This window comes from Marmota flaviventris, chromosome 7 (genome assembly GCF_047511675.1).
Source record: "Marmota flaviventris isolate mMarFla1 chromosome 7, mMarFla1.hap1, whole genome shotgun sequence".
NCBI lineage: Eukaryota > Metazoa > Chordata > Mammalia > Rodentia > Sciuridae > Marmota > Marmota flaviventris.
The window spans coordinates 66,738,499-66,761,560 of record NC_092504.1 but is presented as its reverse complement, the minus strand read 5'-3'; the positions used below and the strand labels follow the sequence as shown (position 1 = coordinate 66,761,560).

General features: G+C 35.7%; 1 protein-coding gene across 3 annotated transcripts in view; it reads right to left on the bottom strand.

Moving 5' to 3' along the window:
• Nucleotides 1-23,009, bottom strand: part of Cops4 (COP9 signalosome subunit 4) — a 33,857-nt gene extending 10,848 nt beyond the window's left edge. Inside the window, exons 1-8 of one of the 3 annotated variants that reach the window (XM_071614391.1) lie at nt 22,890-22,980; nt 21,965-22,056; nt 14,291-14,370; nt 10,552-10,703; nt 9,903-10,006; nt 6,244-6,397; nt 5,931-6,081; nt 3,370-3,540 (exon numbers count right to left, since the gene is read on the bottom strand). In XM_071614391.1, the coding sequence (XP_071470492.1) occupies nt 3,370-3,540; nt 5,931-6,081; nt 6,244-6,397; nt 9,903-10,006; nt 10,552-10,703; nt 14,291-14,370; nt 21,965-21,966 (814 nt within the window). In that variant the 5' untranslated portion in view covers nt 21,967-22,056; nt 22,890-22,980. Of the gene's footprint in view, nt 1-3,369; nt 3,541-5,930; nt 6,082-6,243; nt 6,398-9,902; nt 10,007-10,551; nt 10,704-14,290; nt 14,371-21,964; nt 22,057-22,889 lie in introns of all 3 variants that reach the window. The other 2 variants (XM_027939829.3, XM_027939828.2) reach the window with 2 other exon arrangements.
• Nucleotides 23,010-23,062: the final 53 nt, after the last annotated feature.

Here is a 23,062-nt window from a genome sequence, read left to right as displayed (position 1 = left end):
AGCCAGCCTCAGCAACTTAGCAAGGCCCTAAGCAACTTAGCCAGACCCTATCTCAAAATAAAAAATAAAAAGAAGTTGGGCTACGGTTCAGTGGTTAAGCATCCCTGGGTTCAATCCCCAGTCCAAAAAAAAAAAAAAGACTAATAAAAACACAAAGTTACCATATGATTCAGTAATTCCATTTCTAGGAGTCAGTAATTCCATTTCTAGGAGTACACTCAATAGAACTGAAAACATATACATACAAAAACATTCATGCAGAAGTTCATAGTAGCATTAATAGCCCCAAAATAAAAACAACCTAAATGCCCATCAAATGATAAGCAAATAAGTAAAATGGTACATCCCATGATAGAATATTCTTTGGTATTCCTTTATATTAAAGGAATGAATTACTGACATGCACTATGTTTGAACTTTGAAAACATTATGCAAAGTGAAAAAAGTCAGCCACAAAAGGCCATATATGATTCCATTTATTTAAAATGTCCAAAATAGATAAACCTATAAGACAGAAAATAGATTAGTAATAATATTGCACAATTCTAGTAATATTAGAAACCACTAAAATCAAAACAAAAATTGTTTTAAGATTGCAAGTTAAGGGGCTGGGGATGTGGTTCAAGCGGTAGCGTGCTCACCTGGCATGTGTGTGGCCTGGGTTTGATCCTCAGCACCACATACAAACAAAGATGTTGTGTCCACCAAAAACTAAAAAATAAATATTAAAATTCTCTCTCTCTCTTTAAAAAAAAAATTAAGAAATAAAAGAAACTGCCCAAGTCTTTAAAAAAAAAAAAAGATTGCAAGTTAAGAGCTGAGCATGGGTGGTGCAAGCCTATAATCCCAGCAACCCAGGAGGCTGAGGGAGGAGGACTGAAAGTTTGAGTCCAGCCTCAGCAACTTAATGAGGCCCTGTTTCAAAGTAAAAAATTAAAAGGGATGGGGATGTAGTTCAGTGATACAATACATCTGGGTTCAACCTCCAGTTCCAAAATCAAGATTGTAAGCTTAGTGTGGGAATATCAGTAAACAAAAATGTCCAAAAAAGATAAATAAGGAAAGAAATGAGGTCTAAAAAGAAAGAGAAATAAGACACATATTTTCTCTGTATATAGTCACACATGAGAATCATTTGTTCCTCAGAGATACTGGGGGAATATTCTTCTTTTCTAAAAAAATTATCTAATTAATTACATATTAAAGTCAAAGTTATACCTGAAGCTCAACTATATCAATTTCAACAACTTCTAAAAATTTTACCTAGCTTTTTAAATATATTTTAAAATTATACATAGACACATATCTTTATTTTGTTTGTTTATTTTTATGTGGTGCTGAGGATCAAATCCAGTGTCTCACATGTGTGAGGCAAGCGCTCTGCCATGGAGCCAAAACCTAGCCCCCTTATCTAGCTTTTAAGTGGTGTGTCAGACAACTTAAAGAGTCTATAGCTGCGCAGAATACACCAAAAAGAGAATTTAAAAAGAAAAAAAGAGTTGGGCATGGTGGTGCACACCTGTAATGTCAGTAGTTTGGAGGCTGAGACAGGAGGATCACGGGTTCAAAGCCAACCTCAGCAATGGCAAGTGAGAACCTATCTCTAAATAAAACATAAAATAGGGCTGGGGATGTGGCTCAGTGGTCAAGTGCCCCGAGTTCAATCCCCAGTACCCCCCCAAAAAAGGAGCTGTGTTCAGTGGCACAGGCCTGAGGCTGAGACAGGAAGATTCCAAGTTCCATGGACAGCTTCAACAACTTAGCAAGGCCCTGAGCAACTTATTGACACCCTGTCCAAAAGAAAAAGGGCTGAGGTTACAGCTCAGTGGTAAAGTACCCTAAGGTTAAATCCCCAATACCAAAAAGAAAAGAAAGGAAAGGAAAGAAAAGAAAAGAAAGGAAAGGAAAGGAAAGAAAAGAAAGAAAGAACAGCTCCCATCAAAGCACATACGTACATTGACAGATAGATAGGCTACAAATTTAATTTTAAGTTTTCTAGCAGCCAAGTAAAATAAGAAAATCAGCTTATCTATTCCCAATGTGTTTAAATAAGATTAAAAACTAAATGCTCAGAACTAGAACTAATTCTAAAACATTAAAGGAAATTTTTCCTGAAGACCTGCATAAAGTAAATTCTATAGAAAAAATATCTCCTCTAGAGAGTAAATGAGAATGAACTGAGTTGCTTAAGTGCAATTAAACAAAAGAAATTCAATGAAGTCAATATAATCCCTTCACTGATCTGGTTTAACTCAGAGCAGTAAGATTGGATGAAGTGTGCATCTTTCAGCTAGTCACTATTAACACTTACACAGCTAAATCTAGTCAGCTTTATGGCTGACTCTTTACAGCTAATTTCTCTTTGATATAGGATGAGAGTGAATTCAAGGCAGCAAGTAGTAGTTATGTTCTATAACAATATGCATGCTTTTCTTGATCTTTTCCATGTTTCTACTTGTCTACACCTATGTTTTTTAGTATCATATATGTTACCATTATAAGCTACTTTAAAACCTCTGTATGCAAATGCACATAAAACAATTTATGTTTTCAATAAGCAACTACTGAAAACAGTTTTCCTGGCAAGGCAGTCTGACTTAAGCAGATACATCCCATTACTAGGAAATATGACACCAAGTTCTATTCTTATTGGCAATACTACATCTTGTGTAACCTTGGGCAAGCTACTGTGCCAAATTTTGCCCTAAAATAGGATCGGATAATTATGCGTTGTTACAATCTGATGTTTAAGATTACATTATTGGTTCAAGTTTCTTTAAAAATAGGCATTGGTATTGGGCTAGGGATATAGCTCACTTGATAGAAAGCTTGCCTTGTATGCACAAGGCCCTGGGTTCAATACCTAGCACCACACACATACTCAGGCATTATCAGTATAGTCCATAATTTCTTTTGCTTTCATGAGTTTCCAAAAACTGCATTATTTCACAAAATGCTTTCCAATAGGAGCTATTTAAAAATATATGTCAAGCCCATGTCTGTGTATCATATTCATCTTCAGTAAATATAGTATTCCTCTTTTTTTGTGGGGAGTGGGTGGTACCACAGATTGAATCAGGGGCTCTCAACCACTGAGCCACATCCCCAGCCCTATTTTGTATTTTATTTAGAGATAGGGTCTGAGTTGCTTAGCACCTTGTTTTTGCTCAGGCTGGCTTTGAACTCACAATCCTCCTGCCTCAGCCTCCTAAGCTGCTAGGATTATAGGCGTGTGCCACCACACCCGGCATATTCCTGTTTTTAATCATAAAGTAGTTATAATGAAATGTTATGAAAAGACAGTAAGATGCTTCTAATTTAACACTTTCCATTAGCTATACCTACATATGTGCAAGACATGATCATTACCATCAGCTGTAGTTGCTTTTTGGTGAGGCATCAGCATGGCAGCAAATTCTTGAAGTTGATTTCCTCTGATGATCCTATCTAGGTACATTTTCTCTAGGATCCCATATGCAGCAAGTTGCTGGCACCTTTCATCTTTAAAAAGAGTAGCTAACATCCGAGAACGCTGCTGTCCTAAGGGAAACATAAGCATCAAATACTTTTACAATGTTTCTTCAATGAAAAACAATCATAATTTATGATCTCATTTTTTCCTATCAAAATACAGTCAATCCTCATTAATCAGAGTAGTTATGTTCTATAAACAAAATTTCTCTAGGGTTCTCAATTTTTCAGAAAGTAAAGAGGTCTTAACATTCAAGAATTAGAGAACCAGAAGTATTCAAAGAAAACATGAGGAAACTGAATTTTAATATATATTAAATATATATAATATATAGTTAAAAATATATGTATGTGCATATAACATATATTTTAACTATATAATATAAACATACATTTATAAATATTATATAGTATATATTTTATATATGTAATATACATATATTTTTTAAAATACATAATATATAAATATATATAAATGTCAGAGTAGGAAAAACGTTTCTAAGCAACACAACTAAACCTAGAAACCATAAGAGAAAGATTAATAAATTTAACTATATAAAAATTAGAGATTAGGGTTATAGCTCAGTGGTAAGAATACATGCTTGGGACTGGGGTTGTGGCTCAGTGGTAGAGCACTTGCGTAGCATGCATGAGGTATTGGGTTTGATTCTCAGCACCACATATAAATAAATAAAATAAAGGTCCATTGACATCTAAGAAAATATTTTTAAAAAAGACACACACACACACACACATACACATATAAAATAAGCTTCTAGGGAACTTTTTTTTGGGGGGTGGTGGAGGGGATGTTAAAAACCAAGCCAAAAAATTTGAAAACAAATTTGAAATATTTTTGTTAATCACCTTTTATATATAAAAAGCTTTCACAAGTTATCAAGAAAAGGATGAACAATTCAAAAAATGGATGGCCAATGGACATAAATACATAATTCACTCAGAAAGAAAATACCGGTTTTTCAACAATGATTTTTTTTTAAACACATAAAAAAATGCTTAAGAACATTCATAACAAATGAAATGTGAATTAAAACTAAAATGAGACACAATTTTTCATTTATCAGATTAGCAAAGATAAAAAAAAACTTGGTAATACCTATGTGAGGAATCAGGTACTCATGAACTTTTTTTTTTTAGTGTAATATTAAAGGGCAATGAATAACTTATATTAAAAAGTTAAAGTATATATTAAAAAGTTAAAAGTATGTTCCTTTGGACCTGGGAATTTAACCTACACGTATACTTACCATGTGCATAATTACTATAACATTGTCTGTCACGGACTATATACTTTATGATGGAGCCAGAAAATAGAAAATCAAAATGAATGTGTGTACTGACACAAAGATCACTATACTATTTAATCATATGAAAAAAGAAGTTGCAAAACTGTGTATCATGTTATTAATTGGGTATAAAAAGTACTTCTGTATTGCAAGAAATACTAGGAAGAAGTGATAGTTCTTTAGAAAATGAAGCAACACCATGTTTATGTACTATCATTTTCGCAACAAAAAGTAAGTAAGACTACTATTTCATAAAGAACAAAATGAGTGGCTTGAATTTGTTATTGGGCTCTCAAATGAATATGGCCCAAGACTGAAGATTTCAGAAGGATTTAGAAAAGTTATGGTTCCCCTGAACCCTTCCCAAGTACTGGAAATAGAAAACAGGGCTTCACACATGCAAGGCAAAATCTCTACTGCTGAGCTGTATCCCCATTCCTAGAATAAGCATTCCTTCTCCTCTGTTTTATTTTTTGTACCATGGATTACACCCAGGGATGCTTAACCACTGAGCCACATCCCCAGTCCTTTTTTTTAATTTTTCATTTTGAGACAGGGTCTTGTTATATTACTAAAACCTGGCTTCGAACTTGTGATCTTCCTGCCTCAGCCTCCCAAGCCACTGGGATTATAGGCATGTGCCACCGTACCTGGCAGGCATTCCTTCTTAATGTTCTTCCTAATGTCTTAAGAGTCCTTTGTACTTGAGTGATTTACCTGCTATAGTTGAGTAAAAAGTTAATTCATTGTATTTATTAAAGAAAAAGCCAGTGTGGAAAGGAGGATCACCAGTTCAAAACCAGCCTCAGCAACTTATTGAGGCCCTAAGCACCACACTGAGATCTTGTCTCTGAATAATACACAAAACAGGGCTGGGGATGTGGCTCAGTGGTAAAGCACCCCTGGGTTTAATTCCCAATACAAAAAAGAAAAAAAGTATGAATGCCAAGTCTAAAACATGCATATTAAATTTTTAAAGTTAACAATTCATTTTATTACTGGTTTTGACTTATTTAAATACCTGCTAAATTTGTCATATTTATATTAAGACACCACTTAAAAGACATTCCTTGCTAAATTTTCCAACAGTAATCACCCTAAAATTATTAAGCAAAGATAACTAACTTCATTAAGCATAAATTATGTGTTTACCTGCTGATGCTAAGATGGTACAGTGCAAAGCATGTTTTAAGGCCTCTAGTCTTTCACTTTCATGGACTATAGTCTTGTAAGAAAGCTCATTGTACCTTTGTGCAGCTTCAATGAATTTTCTTCTATAATCAAGAACACGTGCATAGCATACCTAGAGAGTGGGAAAATGTTCCAATTAGGGGCAAAATTAAAAAACAAAAGCAATAAAGAATGACACATACACAAAGAGAATTTCTAAAATAAAAGCTCTTATCAGATGATCTGGAACATCTTAGTACAGTATGATTCTCCAATACAAAAGTTTATCTGTTACCTTATAATGTATCTGTAACTGTTCATTGGTTGATTCATTCTGAAGTAATGATGCCCGATTTATGTAAGCCTCAGCCTGGACGGGATCATCATCCTCCAGATATAGCCTAGCAATCTTCAGGTAAGTCTCCAGTTTATAATCTACATTGTACTGTCTAGAAAAAATACAGAATGATTCGATATTTTATAAAGAAAATTTTTAACAATAATAAAAAACACTATTTTTCCTTTCCTATATATACTGTTAATATAAGGAAATCAAACTTTTTACTGACTTATAGAAAATTTTAACATAAGTTTTATTTCATCATATTGATCACATTATATCTTAGTTGCTTATAATTCTCAGATAATTTCATAAAGCAAGGATCTTGAAAGAACAACTGCCAATTCTGAGGCATATCATATACTACTAGTGGGACTATACTTGGCATAACTTTCCTAGAGAACAATTTTTGGCAATATGTTCTCTAACCTTTAATCCTTTAATTACATATGCTCTTAACCCACTATATTTTATCTCCAGAAAAAAAAAAAATCCTAAGAAGATAATCAAACCCACACATTGACATACAAGAATATGCATTTGTACAGTTATTTATAAATATCTGTAATTGAAAAGAAATGGACATCACCTATTACAGTATTTATGGTAGTCAAGTTGTGGTACATAAAAAGGTAGAATACTTTTATAACATAAATATAGTTAAAATAATTACTCTGATTATAGTCACCATATGCTTTTTGCTAAATTAAAAAATGAAATAAAACAGTATGTTTTAAATACCATTAAAATGTATTTCTATATACATATATTAAAACAATAATAGCAATTATGGTAGCAGGTAGGATTATAGGTAGTTTTATTTTCTTCTTTATCCTACTGGTCACATTTTATGCAGACAATATATAACTAAAAATCTTACATACTTCAAAATTCACAAAATTTAAGATTAATTCTCACGGAAAATTTACCCTTTCTACTGACAAGCAAAAGTGCTTTTTTGTGAGGGTACCAGGAATTGAACTCAGGGGCACTTGACCACTGAGCCACATCCCCAGCCCTATTTTGTATTTTTTATTTAGAGACAGGGTCTCACTGAGTTGCTCAGTACCTCGCTTTTGCTGAAGCTGGCTTTGAACTCACAATTCTCCTGCCTCAGACTCCCAAGCCACTGGGATTACAGGTGTGTGACACAGAGCCAGAATCAATCATTTTTTAAAGAAAAAAGTTTCCAAGCTGGGAGTGGTGGTGGACACCTGTAATCCCAGCAACTCAGGAGGCTAAGATAGGAGGAAGTTCGAGACCAGCCTCAGCAACTTAAAAAGACCCTGTCTCAAAATAAAAAATAAAAAGGGCTGGGGATGTGGCTTAGTGGTTAAGTGCTCCTGGGTTAAATATTCAGTACCAAAGAAAAACAAAGAAATAAATTTTCATTTATCCAGTCTATATTCTTGTCTCTTAATTTCATAATTCCCATCTCCTACCCACAGTTACAGTTGATTACTCTGATTCTGACTTCCCTAAGAAAACTGAAGCAAGGAGTACTTGCACAAACTTGATTACATCAATAGCAATTGCATCCATATACTCTGTGTCCCTATCTGTTACTATCATCACTGGAAAGCAATTTTGCCATCAGGGAACATGTGGCAATGTCTACAGACATTTTGATTACAGACAGTAGTGCTATTGGCATCTGGGGTGTAGAGGACCAGATGCTTCAAAACATTTTGCAATACACAGAACAGCCTCCACAATGAAGGATTACCCAATCTAACATGTCAATAGTGCAGAGCTAAAGAAACGCTGCCACTGATGAACTATCTATGCCCCTCTGTAAACCCATTCCTCTATTAAATTCCCTTCCCCTTTTGGCTTTTTCTTTAAGAACTCTTTCCCCAACTCCTCAATATCAATTTTTTTGCTTTCCACTAGATCATAAAAGAAAAAAATTGCTTTTTAGCCTAATCTATACTAATATCTTCTACCCTATTTCTTTGCTTCCTTTTTGAAAACTACCCCAGAGTAACCTATTCTCTGTCTCCAATTCTCTTCCATTCTCTGATAGTGTATGTGTTGAGGGGCAGAGTGGGGGAGGGGGATTTAACTCAGAAGTACTTACTCCTAGCCCTTTTTAATTTTTTTTTTTTTTTTTGAGGCAGGGTCTTGCTAAGTTGATAAGGTTAGCCTAGAACTATGGATCTCAAGCTCTTCCATTCTCTCTTAAACAATTCCAGGCTTTCACTTTTGTCAAGGACACCAGTGGTCTCCATATTACTAATGCCAATGGTTAACCCTCACCCCTCAACATCATATATGAATACTTGCTCCTTCTTGATACAAATTCCTGATTTGGCTTCTAAGACAGCACACTCCACATTCTTCTGTTCTTATCCCAATGATCAATTCTCATTTACTATATCTTCCTGCCCCTGATCTCTTACTGTTGGAGAGCTCCCAGCCTAGGTACTCAGTCCTTTTCTCTTTTTTACATTCCCTCTTCTAGGGATTTCATCTAATGGCTTTAAATTTCATCTATATACCAATTACTCCCAAATGTATACCTCTAGCCCACACCTCTCTTCAGAACTCTATATCTCTATATTAATATATTCAGCTCCCTGTTAGATATTTCCATTTAGCTATCATATGTACAAAAGGTAACTCTGGATCTTTTCATAGACTTATTCTTCCCCACTCAGGAGACAGCAACTCCATCTTTCCAATTACTCAGGCCCAAAACCAGGGCTTATCTTGACTCTGTTTTTGGTTGTTGTTGTTGTCATTTAATTTTTTTTTTTGTAGTTACAGATGGACAGCATGCCTTTATTTTGTTTACTTTTATGTGGTGCTGAGGATCGAACCCAGTGCCTCACCTGTGCAAGGCAAGCACTCTGCCACTGAGCTACAGCCCCAGCTCCTTGACTCTGTTTTGAACATTCCATATCCAAGCCACCAGAAAATATACATTCAACCTTAAAAACACGTCCAGAATCCAACATTTCTTAGAATTTCCATCTCATCTGTAGTAGTACACAATCTTCAACTAATATTTTTACTTTGATAACTGCTTGTCTACAATTTATTTCTCAACCCAATACCAGAGTGATTCTTTAAAATTTAAGTTGGACGTGTCACTCTTCTGTTTAAAATCTTCCAATGGCTCCCCCTCATTTCACTTAGAGCCAATGGTTTTACAATGGTCTATAAAGATCCCACATACTCTGGTCACCAATACTCTCTGATCTCATCCTCTATCTCTCTACCCTTTTTTATTCCACTCTATCCACACTGGCTTCCTTGCTCTTCTTAGGAAAACACTCCAAGAAACCTCCCACCCTTAAAGCCTTTATATTAATCACCCCTTCCAAGAGTAGCTGGTGATACTTTTCCCTCAGACAAATGCTACTCCTTTATCTCCTCCAAGTCTTTGAGAAAGTGATATCAGGACCAACATACCATCGTAGTCATCTATTTAGTGATAGATATAACCTGCTCCCACTTAGCCCCCTTACTTTTCATTTTTCTGTAGCACTTTTCACATTCTAACATACTATAAAATTTATTAAATTGTCTGCTTTCTGCACTAGAATATAAGAAAAAGTATAGGCGAACAATTGTATATATTTTCATCCAATATCCACTATTTACTATACTTTTGTCCTGTTTCCAAAGGAATTCCCACCAACACTTGGGCTGCATTTCTCCAGTCTTCTTCTTTCTCATATATAGATGCAAGATGCTGTCTTATGGAAGCAACCTGGAACAGTAGGTACACATGTTAAATTATTTTAGCTGACATTAGTAACTAATCAAACAGATACATTATTGTAACAATGCTGCCATTCAACATATTAAGATGACCAGTAAATAATAAAAGCTTATCTAGACCACCCAAAATTTTCAATGAATTTTGCATTCACAGAATTACAAATAGTCAGCTAAAATAACACACTTCTGCAAGTAAATTAAGGCAATATTTTAATTTAAATGTTAAATTTTGCTTTTGTTACTACATACATGATGCTGGAGTTTTCCTGCTTTGGGCCTAATAACTTTATGGATTTTAAAAAATTGCCTAAAGAACAATATTTAGTTCATAAAATAAAATATTAATACATGAGCAAATGTCAGCTGGAGTTACAATATACTAATTTTTTTTTGATTTTGCATTGCGAAATGTTTGGCATACTGTTTTGTCAAAAATGAAAACAAATGATTGCCTCCTTTAAGAATCTAGTAACATCAGATTCTAAAGTAATCTCTGCTATCTGAAATTCAAACTCCACTGCTATAGATTTTTACCTGCTCCTCAAATGAAATGACTCTAGGCTGGATCTTTTCCAAGGTGAAATGATAGATTTCTTTGGCTGTGCTATCAGGCAGGTTAGGGAGATGTGTGCAGAAATCAGTCAGCAACTGTCTCGAGATCACAAGACTGACATTCTCATTTACCACTTGTTTTAAAAAATAAGAGAAAAAAATGAGTAATTCATAAATTTTCATTAAGCAATCAACCTTTCCTTAAAATTAATACTAAGACAAATCTACATTAGGGCACCCTTCAATGCATTATTCAGGGATTTCCATACCCTTATTTTATATTATACAATCAGTTTTCCTTTTGCTGAATTACTTGATTATAAAATGAATACACCCAAACAATAAAGATACCATGAGTATTCAAAGAAACAGATATGTTTGAAAGAAGCTTTGTTTAGTGGTTAAGAATTTTATTCTCTTCCTTTTTTTTTAATTTTTCTACAAAGCAAAGGCATAGAAACACCCATATTTTTAATGTATGTGCTTATATCCCACATAGCTTAAAAAGATGTTAAAAAAAAAACAAAAACATAATACCAAAGTGGATCAAAGACCTAGGTATTAGACCAGAGACTCTGCACCTAATAGGGGAAAAAGTAGGCCCATCTTCACCACATAGGATTAGGCCCCAACTTCCTTAACAAGACTCCTAAAGGGCAAGAAATAAAATTGACAATCAATAAATGGGATGAATTCAAACTAAAAAGCTTCTTCTCAGCAAAAGAAACAATCAATGAGGTGAAGAGAGAGTCTACATTTGGGGAGCAAATTTTTGCCACACGAACATCAGATAGAGCACTAATCTCCAAGATATATAAATAACTCAAAAAAATTAACACCAAAAAAACAACCCAATCAATAAATGGGCTAAGGAGCTAAACAGACACTTCTCAGAAGATATATAACTGATCAACAAATATATGAAAAAATTTCAACATCTCTAGTAATTAGAGAAATGCAAATCAAAACTACTCTAGATTTCATCTTATGCCAGTAAGAACGGGCGTTATAAACAAGGGCTGGGGTTGTGGTTCAGCGGTACAGCGCTCGCCTAGCATATGTGAGGTCCTGGGTTCAATCCTCAGCACCACATATAAATAAATAAAACAAAGGTATTGCTACAACTAAAAAAAAAATATTTTTAAAAAAAGAATAAGTGTTGGTGAGAATGTGGGGGAAAAGGCACACTCATACTTTGCTGGTGGGACTGAAAATTGGTGCAACCAATACGGAAAACAGTATGGAGATTCCTTAGAACACTTGGGATGGAACCATCATTTGACCCAGCTATCTCACTCCTCGGTCTATACCAAAGGACTTAAAGACAGCATACTGCAGGGACACAGCCACATCAATATTTATAGCAGCACAATTCACAATAGCTAAATTGTGGAACCAACCCAGATGCCCTTCAATAGATTAATGGATAAAGAAACTGTGGTATATATACACAGTGGAATATTACTTAGCATTAAAAGAGAATAAAATCATGGCATTTGCAGGTAAATGGATGAAGCTGAAGAATATCATGCTAATTGAAGTAAGCCAGTCCCAAAAAAACAAATGCTGAATGTTCTCTCTGATAAGTGGATGCTGATCCATAATGGGGGGGTCGGGCGGGGGAAGAATGGAGGAACTTTGATTGTGCAAAGGGGAGGGAGGGAGGGAAAGGAAGGGGACATGGGGGCAGGAAAGATGGTGGAATGAGATGGGCATTATCACCCTAAGTACATATATGACTGTACATATGGTGTGACGCTACATGGTGCACAACCAGAGAAATGTAAAGTGTGCTCCATTTGTGTACAATGAATCAAAATGCATTCTGCTGTCATATTTACTTAATTAGAACAAATAAATAAATTTTCATAAAATTTAAATAAAGCAAGTATTGCAGTACAGTTAACACCACTTGTACTTTCCAAATAAAGACAGAAAGAACTTCAGTCAGCATTAGATGTATCAACATTATAAATAATTATGAGATATTCCTGTATGTGATAAACAATGAAAGCTCTGAAGCCACACTGTTTCTATCATTCCTGATTATATAACCTCAGAAACTTCTTTCTGTGCTTCTGTTTTCTCATCTGTAAGATGAGGATAATACCATCTACCTACTTCATGAAGCTTGAATTCAATAATATATGCAGAGCACTTTAAACAATACCTGGCACATTGTACTTCACAAATGTTAATTACTATTAACACTATTATTATATTTTTGTTTTGTTTGGTGGTATTGGGGGTTGAACCCAGGGTCAGGCCCATGCTAGGTAAGGGCTCTACAATTGAGTTACATCGCAGACTATTATATTTTTTTAAATGTATCATGCTTGTGAACCACTGCTTAAATAATCCAAGTTACTATGAAAATAAATGATGATTCAAAGTTGTTCAAATGATATGAATGATTTTAACAGTAGCCTCCTTTTCTTGGGGGATCAGTGGATTCAAAGTTTTTTTTTTTAATATTTATTTTTTAGTTGTAGTTGGACACAATATCTTTATTCTATTTATTTATATTTATGTGGTGCTGAGGATCGAACCCAGGGACTCGCACGTGCTAGGCGAGTGATCTACCGCTGAGCCACAACTCCAGACCCAGGATTCAAAGTTTATGTAAAGATTTAAGTTTATAAAAAGCATTATTCTTTTACTACTATCATTCAATGTTCTCAATAAAGTCACTCTGAAATTTTCTGAAATCATTGCCAGTCTTTCTCACATTGCAGGCTCTGATTTTTTGAGAGAGTAACTTACAGCACTTATAATTATTTAGCTTACAAAATATTAATTGGAATTCATTATTAGATAATACTGGATGTGACTTAAAACACTTTCAGTATAATCGCAACTATGCACTTATAACAGAAAGAAATTACTACACAAATTAGTATGACTCAGGGAAATATAAGTAAATGAGGATACAAAGTCAGAAAACCTAGTTTCTTATGAGCAGCTAAAAAAAGAAAAATCACTTCATCCTGAGATTCATTTTATATTATACACAGCATATCTATACTAATACTGTCTAGTCACAGGATTATTAAAAGGACTCTTAAATGATGGACAATGTAAGTGAAAACACATTGTGAACTATAAAGTACCACCAAGTACTATTAATATTGTTAAGTCATTATAAATTCTAGCTTAAGTTTTGAGTAATTGTCAAGATAAATGGATATGTCTGAAATCAGGGAGTGGGGAAAATTAGATCTCAAAGAATGAAAATTTCTAGTTTCCAATTCAAAAGGAAATTTGTAACATTAATAAACAATATCTAGTACATAAGACTTACTACTTGATAGGTACTTTTCTAAGCACTTTATTATGTTTATTAACTTTTTTAATCTCCCAACAATTCTACAAAATAATTATCATATGCTCATTTTTGAGGAAAAGGAGGCACTAAAAAGCTAAACAACTTATTCAAGATCATAAAATAGCACACCAGAAATTTAATCCAAACCATTCTCTTTACATTATGTTAGACTGTCTTTCATCAGGTACTATATCAAAACTACATAAAACCTTCACTGGGATGGTAATTTAGAATATAATTCACTGAACAATAAATAAGTTGTAAACAGATTAAAAAAATTAGAATCAATATCAATGCATATTTAACATGGATACTTTGATATAAAACAAGGTTTTAAAAAGTTTTAAAGTACTAGCTCAAAAATACAAGGCAAAATTGAATTTTCATCCCACTTACTTGCTTCCACAAAAGCTTTCAGAGCTTCTAGTTGTTCTGCACCCGTTAACTGAATGGCTTTTTCCAGAATCTGACGATACCTAAAGTAATATTAAACAAAAATAATGTTCAGAAGTTACTGTGTTTTTTAATGGAAACTTTGAGATATATTTATTCATTTCTAATGCTAAGTTTGATGTGTTTATTCATTTCTATTTACCTGATTGTTTCTTTTTAAAAAATGTCTTTATTTTATTTTTTTTAATGCTGTGCTGAGGATCAAACCCAGTGCCTCAAGCATGAGAAGCAAGCGCTCTACCACTGAGCTATAACCCCCAGCCCCATTGATTCTTTCATAGTACTCTAATTTGCAGTATTCTTTACCGTACATCAGTTTAAGTTTCCAGTCCAAGACAATACTAAATCTATAATTCTAAGATGTCACTTCTAGATTTTAGTACAATATATCATACTTTTAAGAAGTTTTTAAGTCCATCAAAAGACTGACTCTATAACTCTATGTTATTAACTCTAAGATATCATTTTTTCTTGAAACTTTTAGTTTTGAATTCAAACTAGAAAGTCAGTTTCAAATGTCAGGCATACCTGTAATCCCGGCCATTCAGGAGCTGAGGCAGGAGGATCACAAGTTTGAAACCAGCCTCGGCATCTTAGCAAGACCCTATCTCAAAATTTTAAAATAAATATAAAAAATGGACCAGGATGTAGCTCAGTGGTAGAGGTTTGCCTAGCATGTGCAAGGCCCTGGGTTCTATCAGAGTGTCAAAAAGAAAAAAATAAGCTATATTTTCCTTCAACTATATATTATATAGATACATTATCTGGGGCCATCCAGAACGTTTTTCTTTTATGGACCTAATGAATCTAGGGTCATCAACAATAGAAATATTATTGTCCAGGTCACAGAACCAAACATTAGAACCTGAATGTTTCTCAGGGATGCAATGGGGAAGGACGGTAATCTCAGCTACTGGAAGGCTGAGGCTGAAAGATTGTAAATGCCAGGCCAGACAGGACAATTCAGTGAGACCATCTCTAAGTTTAACAAATTAAATAACAAGGGTTGCTGACAGATACACACATACAAACATAGAACATATAAATTAAAATTTTCCATATATTATTAGGCATGGTGGTGCAAACCTATAATCCCAGCAATCCTTAGGAGGCTGCGGCAGGAGGATCGCAAATTTAAGGCCAATCTTGGCAACCTTGTGAAATCTTGTTTCAAAATAAAAATTAAAAAGGGTTGGGTATAGCAACCCAGGAGTAGAGCAATCCTGGGTTCGATCCCCACTACCAAATGTTTATTAAGCATCTATTATGTATATGAAACAAAGTTTAGTACACTTTGATTCCTGGTTTCTTGGCTCTTGAAAGGATTTAGAAGTAAACAAAACAAACATTAAAATGTACCAAAGTCATTATTTAGAACAAAATGAGTGCTGACTGAATGTAGTAATAGTTCTTCCACTTGATGAGCAGACGACTGCACTAATCTTCCCTCAAAAAATAACAAAAACAATATAAGATGCTGAAAGAAGCCAGGGGCAGTGGCACATGCCTATAATCCCAGTGACTCAGGAGATGAGGCAGGAGGATTGCAAGTTCGAGACTAGCCCCAGCATTTAATGAGGCTCTAATGCTTATCATTCTTCAACTGTTTCAAAATAAAGTTCCTGTTTCAAAATAAAACGGGCTAGGGATATGGCTTAGTGCCATGGGTTCAATCCCCAGTACCAAAATAAAGTTTAATAGCATAAAATATTCCAATAAGAAAAAGAAAACAGGAACACAAAGGTGAACCACAGCTTCTGCATGATGGCACTGATGGCATTTGCTGATAATGGCAAGATAGCTAAAAGGTACAGAATAGCATTTCTGGTGGAGACAAGGGTATGGGTTCTGCTTTGGGACTCCTTTCAAATTTGCTGGGAACACTGACAGGCAAGTTGCAATATTTGGCCAACTAATAGAGCTGGAAACATGAACACTTTGGGAGTAAAGTTATAAATTCTATTCCAAGGATCATCTAGGTAAATCAAAAAATTCTGAAGCCTTTTTCCTAGACTATTAGTGTCCTCAGGTACCTGGAAGAAAGAAATGAAAATCCTCTCTGAAACATAGCATCTTAGACCTCCAAATACCCCTAAAAATGTATTTTTAAATAATTCACCCAACATACAAAGATTAATAAGGCACATGATAATACAGCTAGAATCAACAAAAGTGACAGTAGCAACAACCAGGGAATTCAGATACTGAAGTTATTGGAAGGATTATAATACATTTATACTTACCATTTCATGGAGATAAAGACAAGCTTTTAAGATTCAGCAAGAAATTGTGAACCAGGCTGGGGTTGTGGCTCAGTGGTAGAGTGCTTGCCTAGCATGTGTGAGGCACTGGGTTCGATCCTCAGCACCACATAAAAAAATAAATAAGTAAAATAAGGGTATTGTGTGTGTGTATATACACACACACACACACACATATATATATATATATATATATATATATATATATATATATATAAAATATGTAGATGTATATATATTTTTTTAATTAAAAAAATTTTAAAAGACACTGGGAACCATAAAAAAGTATCATTTAGAAAAAGAATCGCCACAAATCATATAATTGAAAAATATAACCAAACTTAAAACTCAGTGAAGTACTTAGCAGATTAGACACAGTTGAAGAACTGATAAACTAGAAGGCAAATCTGAAGAAACTATTTAGAATAAAACAATGAAATGAAAATACACAAAAAAGAATAAGAGACGTAAGAGGTTATGGTAGGTGGGCCTAACAGGGATTTCACTGGAGCATAGAAGAGAATACAAGATGGTGCAGAAGTAACATAGCTGAGAGAGACACAGCTAAAAACTTCTCAGAACTGCTGAAAGAATACAATCCAGTGATTCAAGAAACCCAGTGAAGCTGAGCCAGGATAAGTTGGTATTTACACAAGTAGCCACAATTCTTTTACTCCCCTTTCTAATGTAATTTTGTAGCTCTTCAAATCAAGAGGCAGAGTTTTTCCCCTGTCCCTGACTCTGAACTTGGTTGACCAATAGAATATGGTAGAAGTGAAATGCCAGTTTGGAGCCTAGACCTCAACAGACCTTGAACCAAGGGGCACTTTACCACTTAGCAACTACATCTCTGGTCTTTTCTATTTTTGAGACAGGTTCTCACAAATTGCTGAGGATCTCGCTAAATTGCTTAGACCGGCCTCAAATTTGCTATCCTTCTACCTCAGCCTCTGAAGTCACTGGGATCACAGGTGTGTAGCAACCACACATAGCTTAAATGTCCCTTTGAAACCCTGCTGTTGTCATACAAAAAAGACCCAGACTAACCTACTGGCCGATGAGATATGTGGCCCTGTCAAGAGGCCAGCCAATGCACAAAGGCAGAGCTGCTCAACACAATATGAGGGAACATTTGGGAGACAAGATAATTTGGAATAGAACTATCCAGCTTGGCCCAAACCAAACTGTCAACCTACAGAATTGTGAATTAAATAAGTGGGGTAGCTTATTTCACAGCAAATGCTAAGGGGCATAGATAAATAAAAGAAAATCCATATACACATATCAAAATAAAGCTGCCAGAGATTAAAAACGAGGCCAGGCAAAGGGACCCACACCTGTCATCCCAGTGGCTCAGGAGACAGTGGCAGGAGGATTGCAAGTTCAAACAGAGGCAGGAGGATTGCAAGTTCAAAGCCAGCCTCAGCAACTTAGCAAAACCCTGTCTCAAAATAAATAAATAAATAAATAAATAAATAAAAGGGCTGGGGACATTGCTCATTGGTTAGGCACCCCTGGGTTCAATCTGCAGTGTATATGTAAAATTTTTAAAGAGGTTAAGAGCTAATATTTAGGACAGAGAAATAATTTCTAGTAACCTCTTCATCTTTTAAGAGTTCTAAATATTTCAATTTAATGACAGTGGGAAAAGCATACATTCCTGGGGGAAAAAAAATCACTATCTAAAACGTAGTCCAGTTTGATGAAAATAACACATAAAGGTAGATATGTTTAGTTAGGAGCTCTGAGACAAGCAAGACAGGCTGTATTCCAGCTCCACCACTATGTGACCTTATATTCCATCTTTGTGTCTCAGTTTTTTTCATATGTAATATAAATATTATATATTTATATTACATATGAAAAATATAATATAAATATATTATAAAATAAATATAAATATTACATATAAAAAAACTGAGTTAAGTATTTTAAAATGTAAGTACAGTTGTGCTTAGTAGACAGAAGTCCCTAGCTATTAACATTTACACTACAGATAGGAGTCACAAAACTATTGTATGGGGATTAACAGAGAATCAGAGACTAGAACCAGAGTTAGAATGTCATCCAATCTTATCCTTCATTTTATATGTGTGTGTATTACCATTTAGAAAATTTTATATTTATTTATTTTTGTATTCTCCATTTTTAACAGTTTTATTTCACTTTATATTAGAAAGTTCTGATTCAAAGTCTACCTATATGGAGTAGAGTACAATCTATTTCATTTTCTGAAAAATAGATTTTCTAATAGGCAAAGGCAGCTAAGAGGTGTCCCACTACTAATAGCTTCTTGTAAAATAAAATGTTTAGACTCTGAAGTCCTACTATCCTCCTCTAGGAACCCTCTATATCCCAGAACTGGGAAGGGGAAAAAAATGACATATTTCCATAGGATTAAGTCAACAAAGATCTATAATCCATGACCTCACACCTGCCCTCAAAGAAATAACATTCTAAAACACACAAAAAAGAAATTACATTCTAGTTAGGGAAGAAGATGGACGAATTAGTGTTATATAGAGATCAATATAGGATGCCACTAAGCATAGGATGAACAATTAACTAGGTGGTGTGTATGGATGGATATGAGTATGTAAGTTTGCTGTTGTTCAGAGAAGGTTTCCAGGAAGAAGTAATATCTGGCACCAGAAGCTGTGGCACGCATCTGTAATCTCAGCAATTTAGGAGGCTGAAGCAGAAGGATTGCAAATTTGAGGTCAACCTCAGCAAGCAACAAGATCCAATTTCAAAATTTAAAAAAAGGGGGCGGGGGGGGGGGGGTCTGGGATTGTTACCAGTGGTGAGCACCCCTGGGTTCAATCCTTAAGACTGGAAAAAAAAAAAAAAGTAGAAACATCTGCCTGGGTTTTAAAGAATCAAATCAGTTTTAGCCAAGTAAGACAGACCACCACAACAGCTATCTATTGAAATGCTCCCTCTGAAGGCCCTCCTTCTCTTCTAAAGTTTGATATGAGATAATGAACACAATGCATGACATATACAAAAATATGCCTATAATATTTGCAAAAGTGCATTTTGTATGGCTTATTTCTTATACCAACTTTAGACAGCTGTGTTAATTCAGAGTTATAGAAAAGCACTTCTAACTGAATTTTTAACAAGAAAAGCAGTATAGTCTGGTAGGTTAAAAATGAGCTTTTTAAGCCAGGGATGGTGGCACATGCCTATAATCCCAGTGACTCAGGAGGCTAAGGCAAGATGATCACATTTTGAGGGCAGCCTCAGCAATTTAGTGAGGCCTCATCTCAAAAGAGAAAATAAAAAGGGCTGAAGATGCAGTTCCATGGTAGAGTGCCCCTAGGCTCAATCCCCAGTAATACCCCAGCTCCCAACCCCATCAGAAAAGAGCTTTTTAAAATAGGCAGACCTGGGTTCAAATACAAGCTCTGTCCTTTTCTAGCTGTTCATTGATTCAACCAACATTTTTTATTTGTTTGTTTGTTTGTTTATTTATGTGTGTGTGTGTGTGTGTATGTATGCATGTATGTGGTTCCGGGGATCGAACTCAGTGCCTCACACATGCTAGGCAAGCACTCTACCACTGAGCTACAACCCCAGCCCTACTCAATCAACATTTTTTGAACAACTACTGTTATAGATATGCTGCTAATTACGGGATCACACAATATAAATTTTAGAAAACCAATGTATTCCATCATTCTTCAGGATAGAATCTCTTATTACCCAGCTTCTAACAAAAACCCTACAACTGATTTATTTCAAGAATATTTCCCTCCTAAAATATGTAGATGAATGAACTGTTTTGTTAAGAGGATAAATACCCTGACACATTCTTGCCAAGAGAGAACCAGATATATACATGTCAGCAGCTATGAAGGAGTTGTGGACTAACACTGCACTAGCTATCAGTTATCAACCAAATTATTTCATTTAGTCTTACAGTAACCAACGAGGTAGACTGTTACAGTAATGGCTTCACACCTCCCTCTGTCCATGTTCCTTTGCAATGTCACTTTGCCACTAAAGAGGTAGTGAGCTGGGCGCGGTGACACATGCCTATAATCCTGGTGGCTGAGGAGGCTGAGTCAGGAGGATCGTGAGTTCACAGCCAGCCTCAACAACGGCCAGGCACTAAGCAATTCAGTGAGACCCTGTCTCTAAATAAAATACAAAATAGGGCTGGGGATGTGGCTCAGTGGTTGAGTGCCCCTGAGTTCAATCCCCAGTACCAAAAATAAATAAATAGGTAGTGGTAAACTCCATTTTCCTTCCCCTTGGGCTGGTCTTGTGACTTATCCTGATCAGTATTAGAGAACTGATGTTGGGAGCTTCTACTCTCACCCTCTTGGAACACTTGCATGAAGAAAGCCCCAGCTAAACTACTGAATAATTGACTATATGAAGAGACATAAGAGACTCAGCCAACAGTCAGATATGCACATAAATCTACAGCCAAGTTTCCAGCTGACATAAAATGCATGAGTGACCAACTCAAGATCAGCACAACCCAGTCAACCCACAGAATCCTAAGAAATAATAGTTGTTTTACACCACTAAGTTTTTGGGTTGTCTGCAGTGCTGAGGCTCAAATCTGGGGCCTTCAGTATGCCAGGCAAGTGCTCTACCTCAGAGCTATATCCCTAGCCAATTTTTGGTTTATTAAACAGTAATCTGTAACAAAAGCACCCCATAGGATAGGTATCATTGTTTATCTCCAATTCAGATCTGAAGAAGTAGATTCTTTTTTTTAATATTTATTTTTTAGTTGTAGAAGGACACAATACCTTTATTTTATTTATTTATTTTCATGTGGTCCTGAGGATCGAACCCAGGGCCTCAAACATGCTAGGCAAGCACTTTACCGCTGAGCCACAACCCTAGCCCCTGAAGAAGTAGATTCTAAGCTGAAGTTTCAGAATTTTGCAAAGGCTTGAAAAAACAACAACAACAAAAATGAACTAATGTACTTATTTGTTGTCCAACATAATAAAAAGCAAAATAAGTATGGTGAAATATATAAGCTGGTTTTACTTTCATCCAAATCTATAAAAATTATGTGCAAAAAGGATTGAGCCATGAAGACATATTCAACATATTCCCAACCCATCGAATAAATCAGTATGCATTTATTGGCCACTTAAAAAATAGTAACAACAACCTTTATGGTATTTTCTATGTGCCAAGTACTGAACTAAATTATACACACACACACACACACACACACACACACACACACACATTTTGTCCTCAAACAACCTTAGACAAGAATAAGTCCGATTATTATCCCAATTTCCCTGGGTGGCAAAATATTTCACAAAGTAATTAAGCCTAAGATATACAGCTAAATTTCCCAATGGTAAAATTAGCTTACATTTAACACCAGGGAAAAGGGAGCACAGTCCATATGAAACATATTCATGATTTCAATGTCCAGGTTGGAGTAATAGATCAAAGCGATCCCAGCTGTCAGGATGTGAATATTAGGATCATTTGAGAGTCATACTTTAAACAGAAAACAAGTTCATCAAAAAATAGAAATAATGCAAAATCTGTAAAGAAACTATTTATCCACCCACCTACCTACAACACTGCTGAACAACTAACTGCCTGCAGGACAGGCACATGTCACAAATTTTAACTTAGAGTGGATCTAAGCATTTTAAATGGTTCCTGCAAACATTAGTATTCTATATATCCTAACTCGCACAAGTACAGTTTGCCTATGTGCCCCTCCTTAGAGTTAGTGAAGGAGTGAAAGTATTCAAAACACAAGGATACCCAGATGATGGACCAGTGGTTCAGAACGACATGACAGCAGCCATACCTCCACAGCCTCCGTCAACCCTGAGAAGCCATCTCCTCGGAAAACTCTGCACCAAGACCCCAAAATATAAAATTCCCTGCACCAAAAGATGGGGAGCGTCCAAAAAGAAGTAGATTTCGGGTGACTGGCTGACCAGGGATAAGAAGAGATATTAGGGAAGGCTGTGAAGGCCGAGGGAAAATCTCCTCTCTACCACGCTTCCAAAATCCAAAGGAATCAGTAGGGATGTTAACAAGGACTGAAAAAGTTGACAGTCATCCCAAAACTAAGAACTTGAAGGCCCCTGCACAAGGTCCCCCTCCAGCTTTCTGCTGCTCCCAACATTTGGCTCCCCAGCGGACTTCAGGCCCGCCCCCTTGGTCTTCAGGCCCGCTCCTAGCTTCACACCCGAGATCTTTGGTCACCTCAAGAAGAACAAATCGATTACTTCCCTTCCAACCTCTCTACTCCTCTGCTCCAGAGAAATACTCACTTGCCCGCCAGATCTTTGTGAGAGCCGCTCGAATTCATGAGCTGGGCCAAATCCTGTCGCACGGCTGCCGCCATCTTTCTTCCAGCTCAGCCAAGGCGGCTGGGCCTCCTGCAGTCAGAAAGAAAACGAGTGTGGTCCTCCAGAGTGCAGCTAGAGGGAACCCGAGATACCAC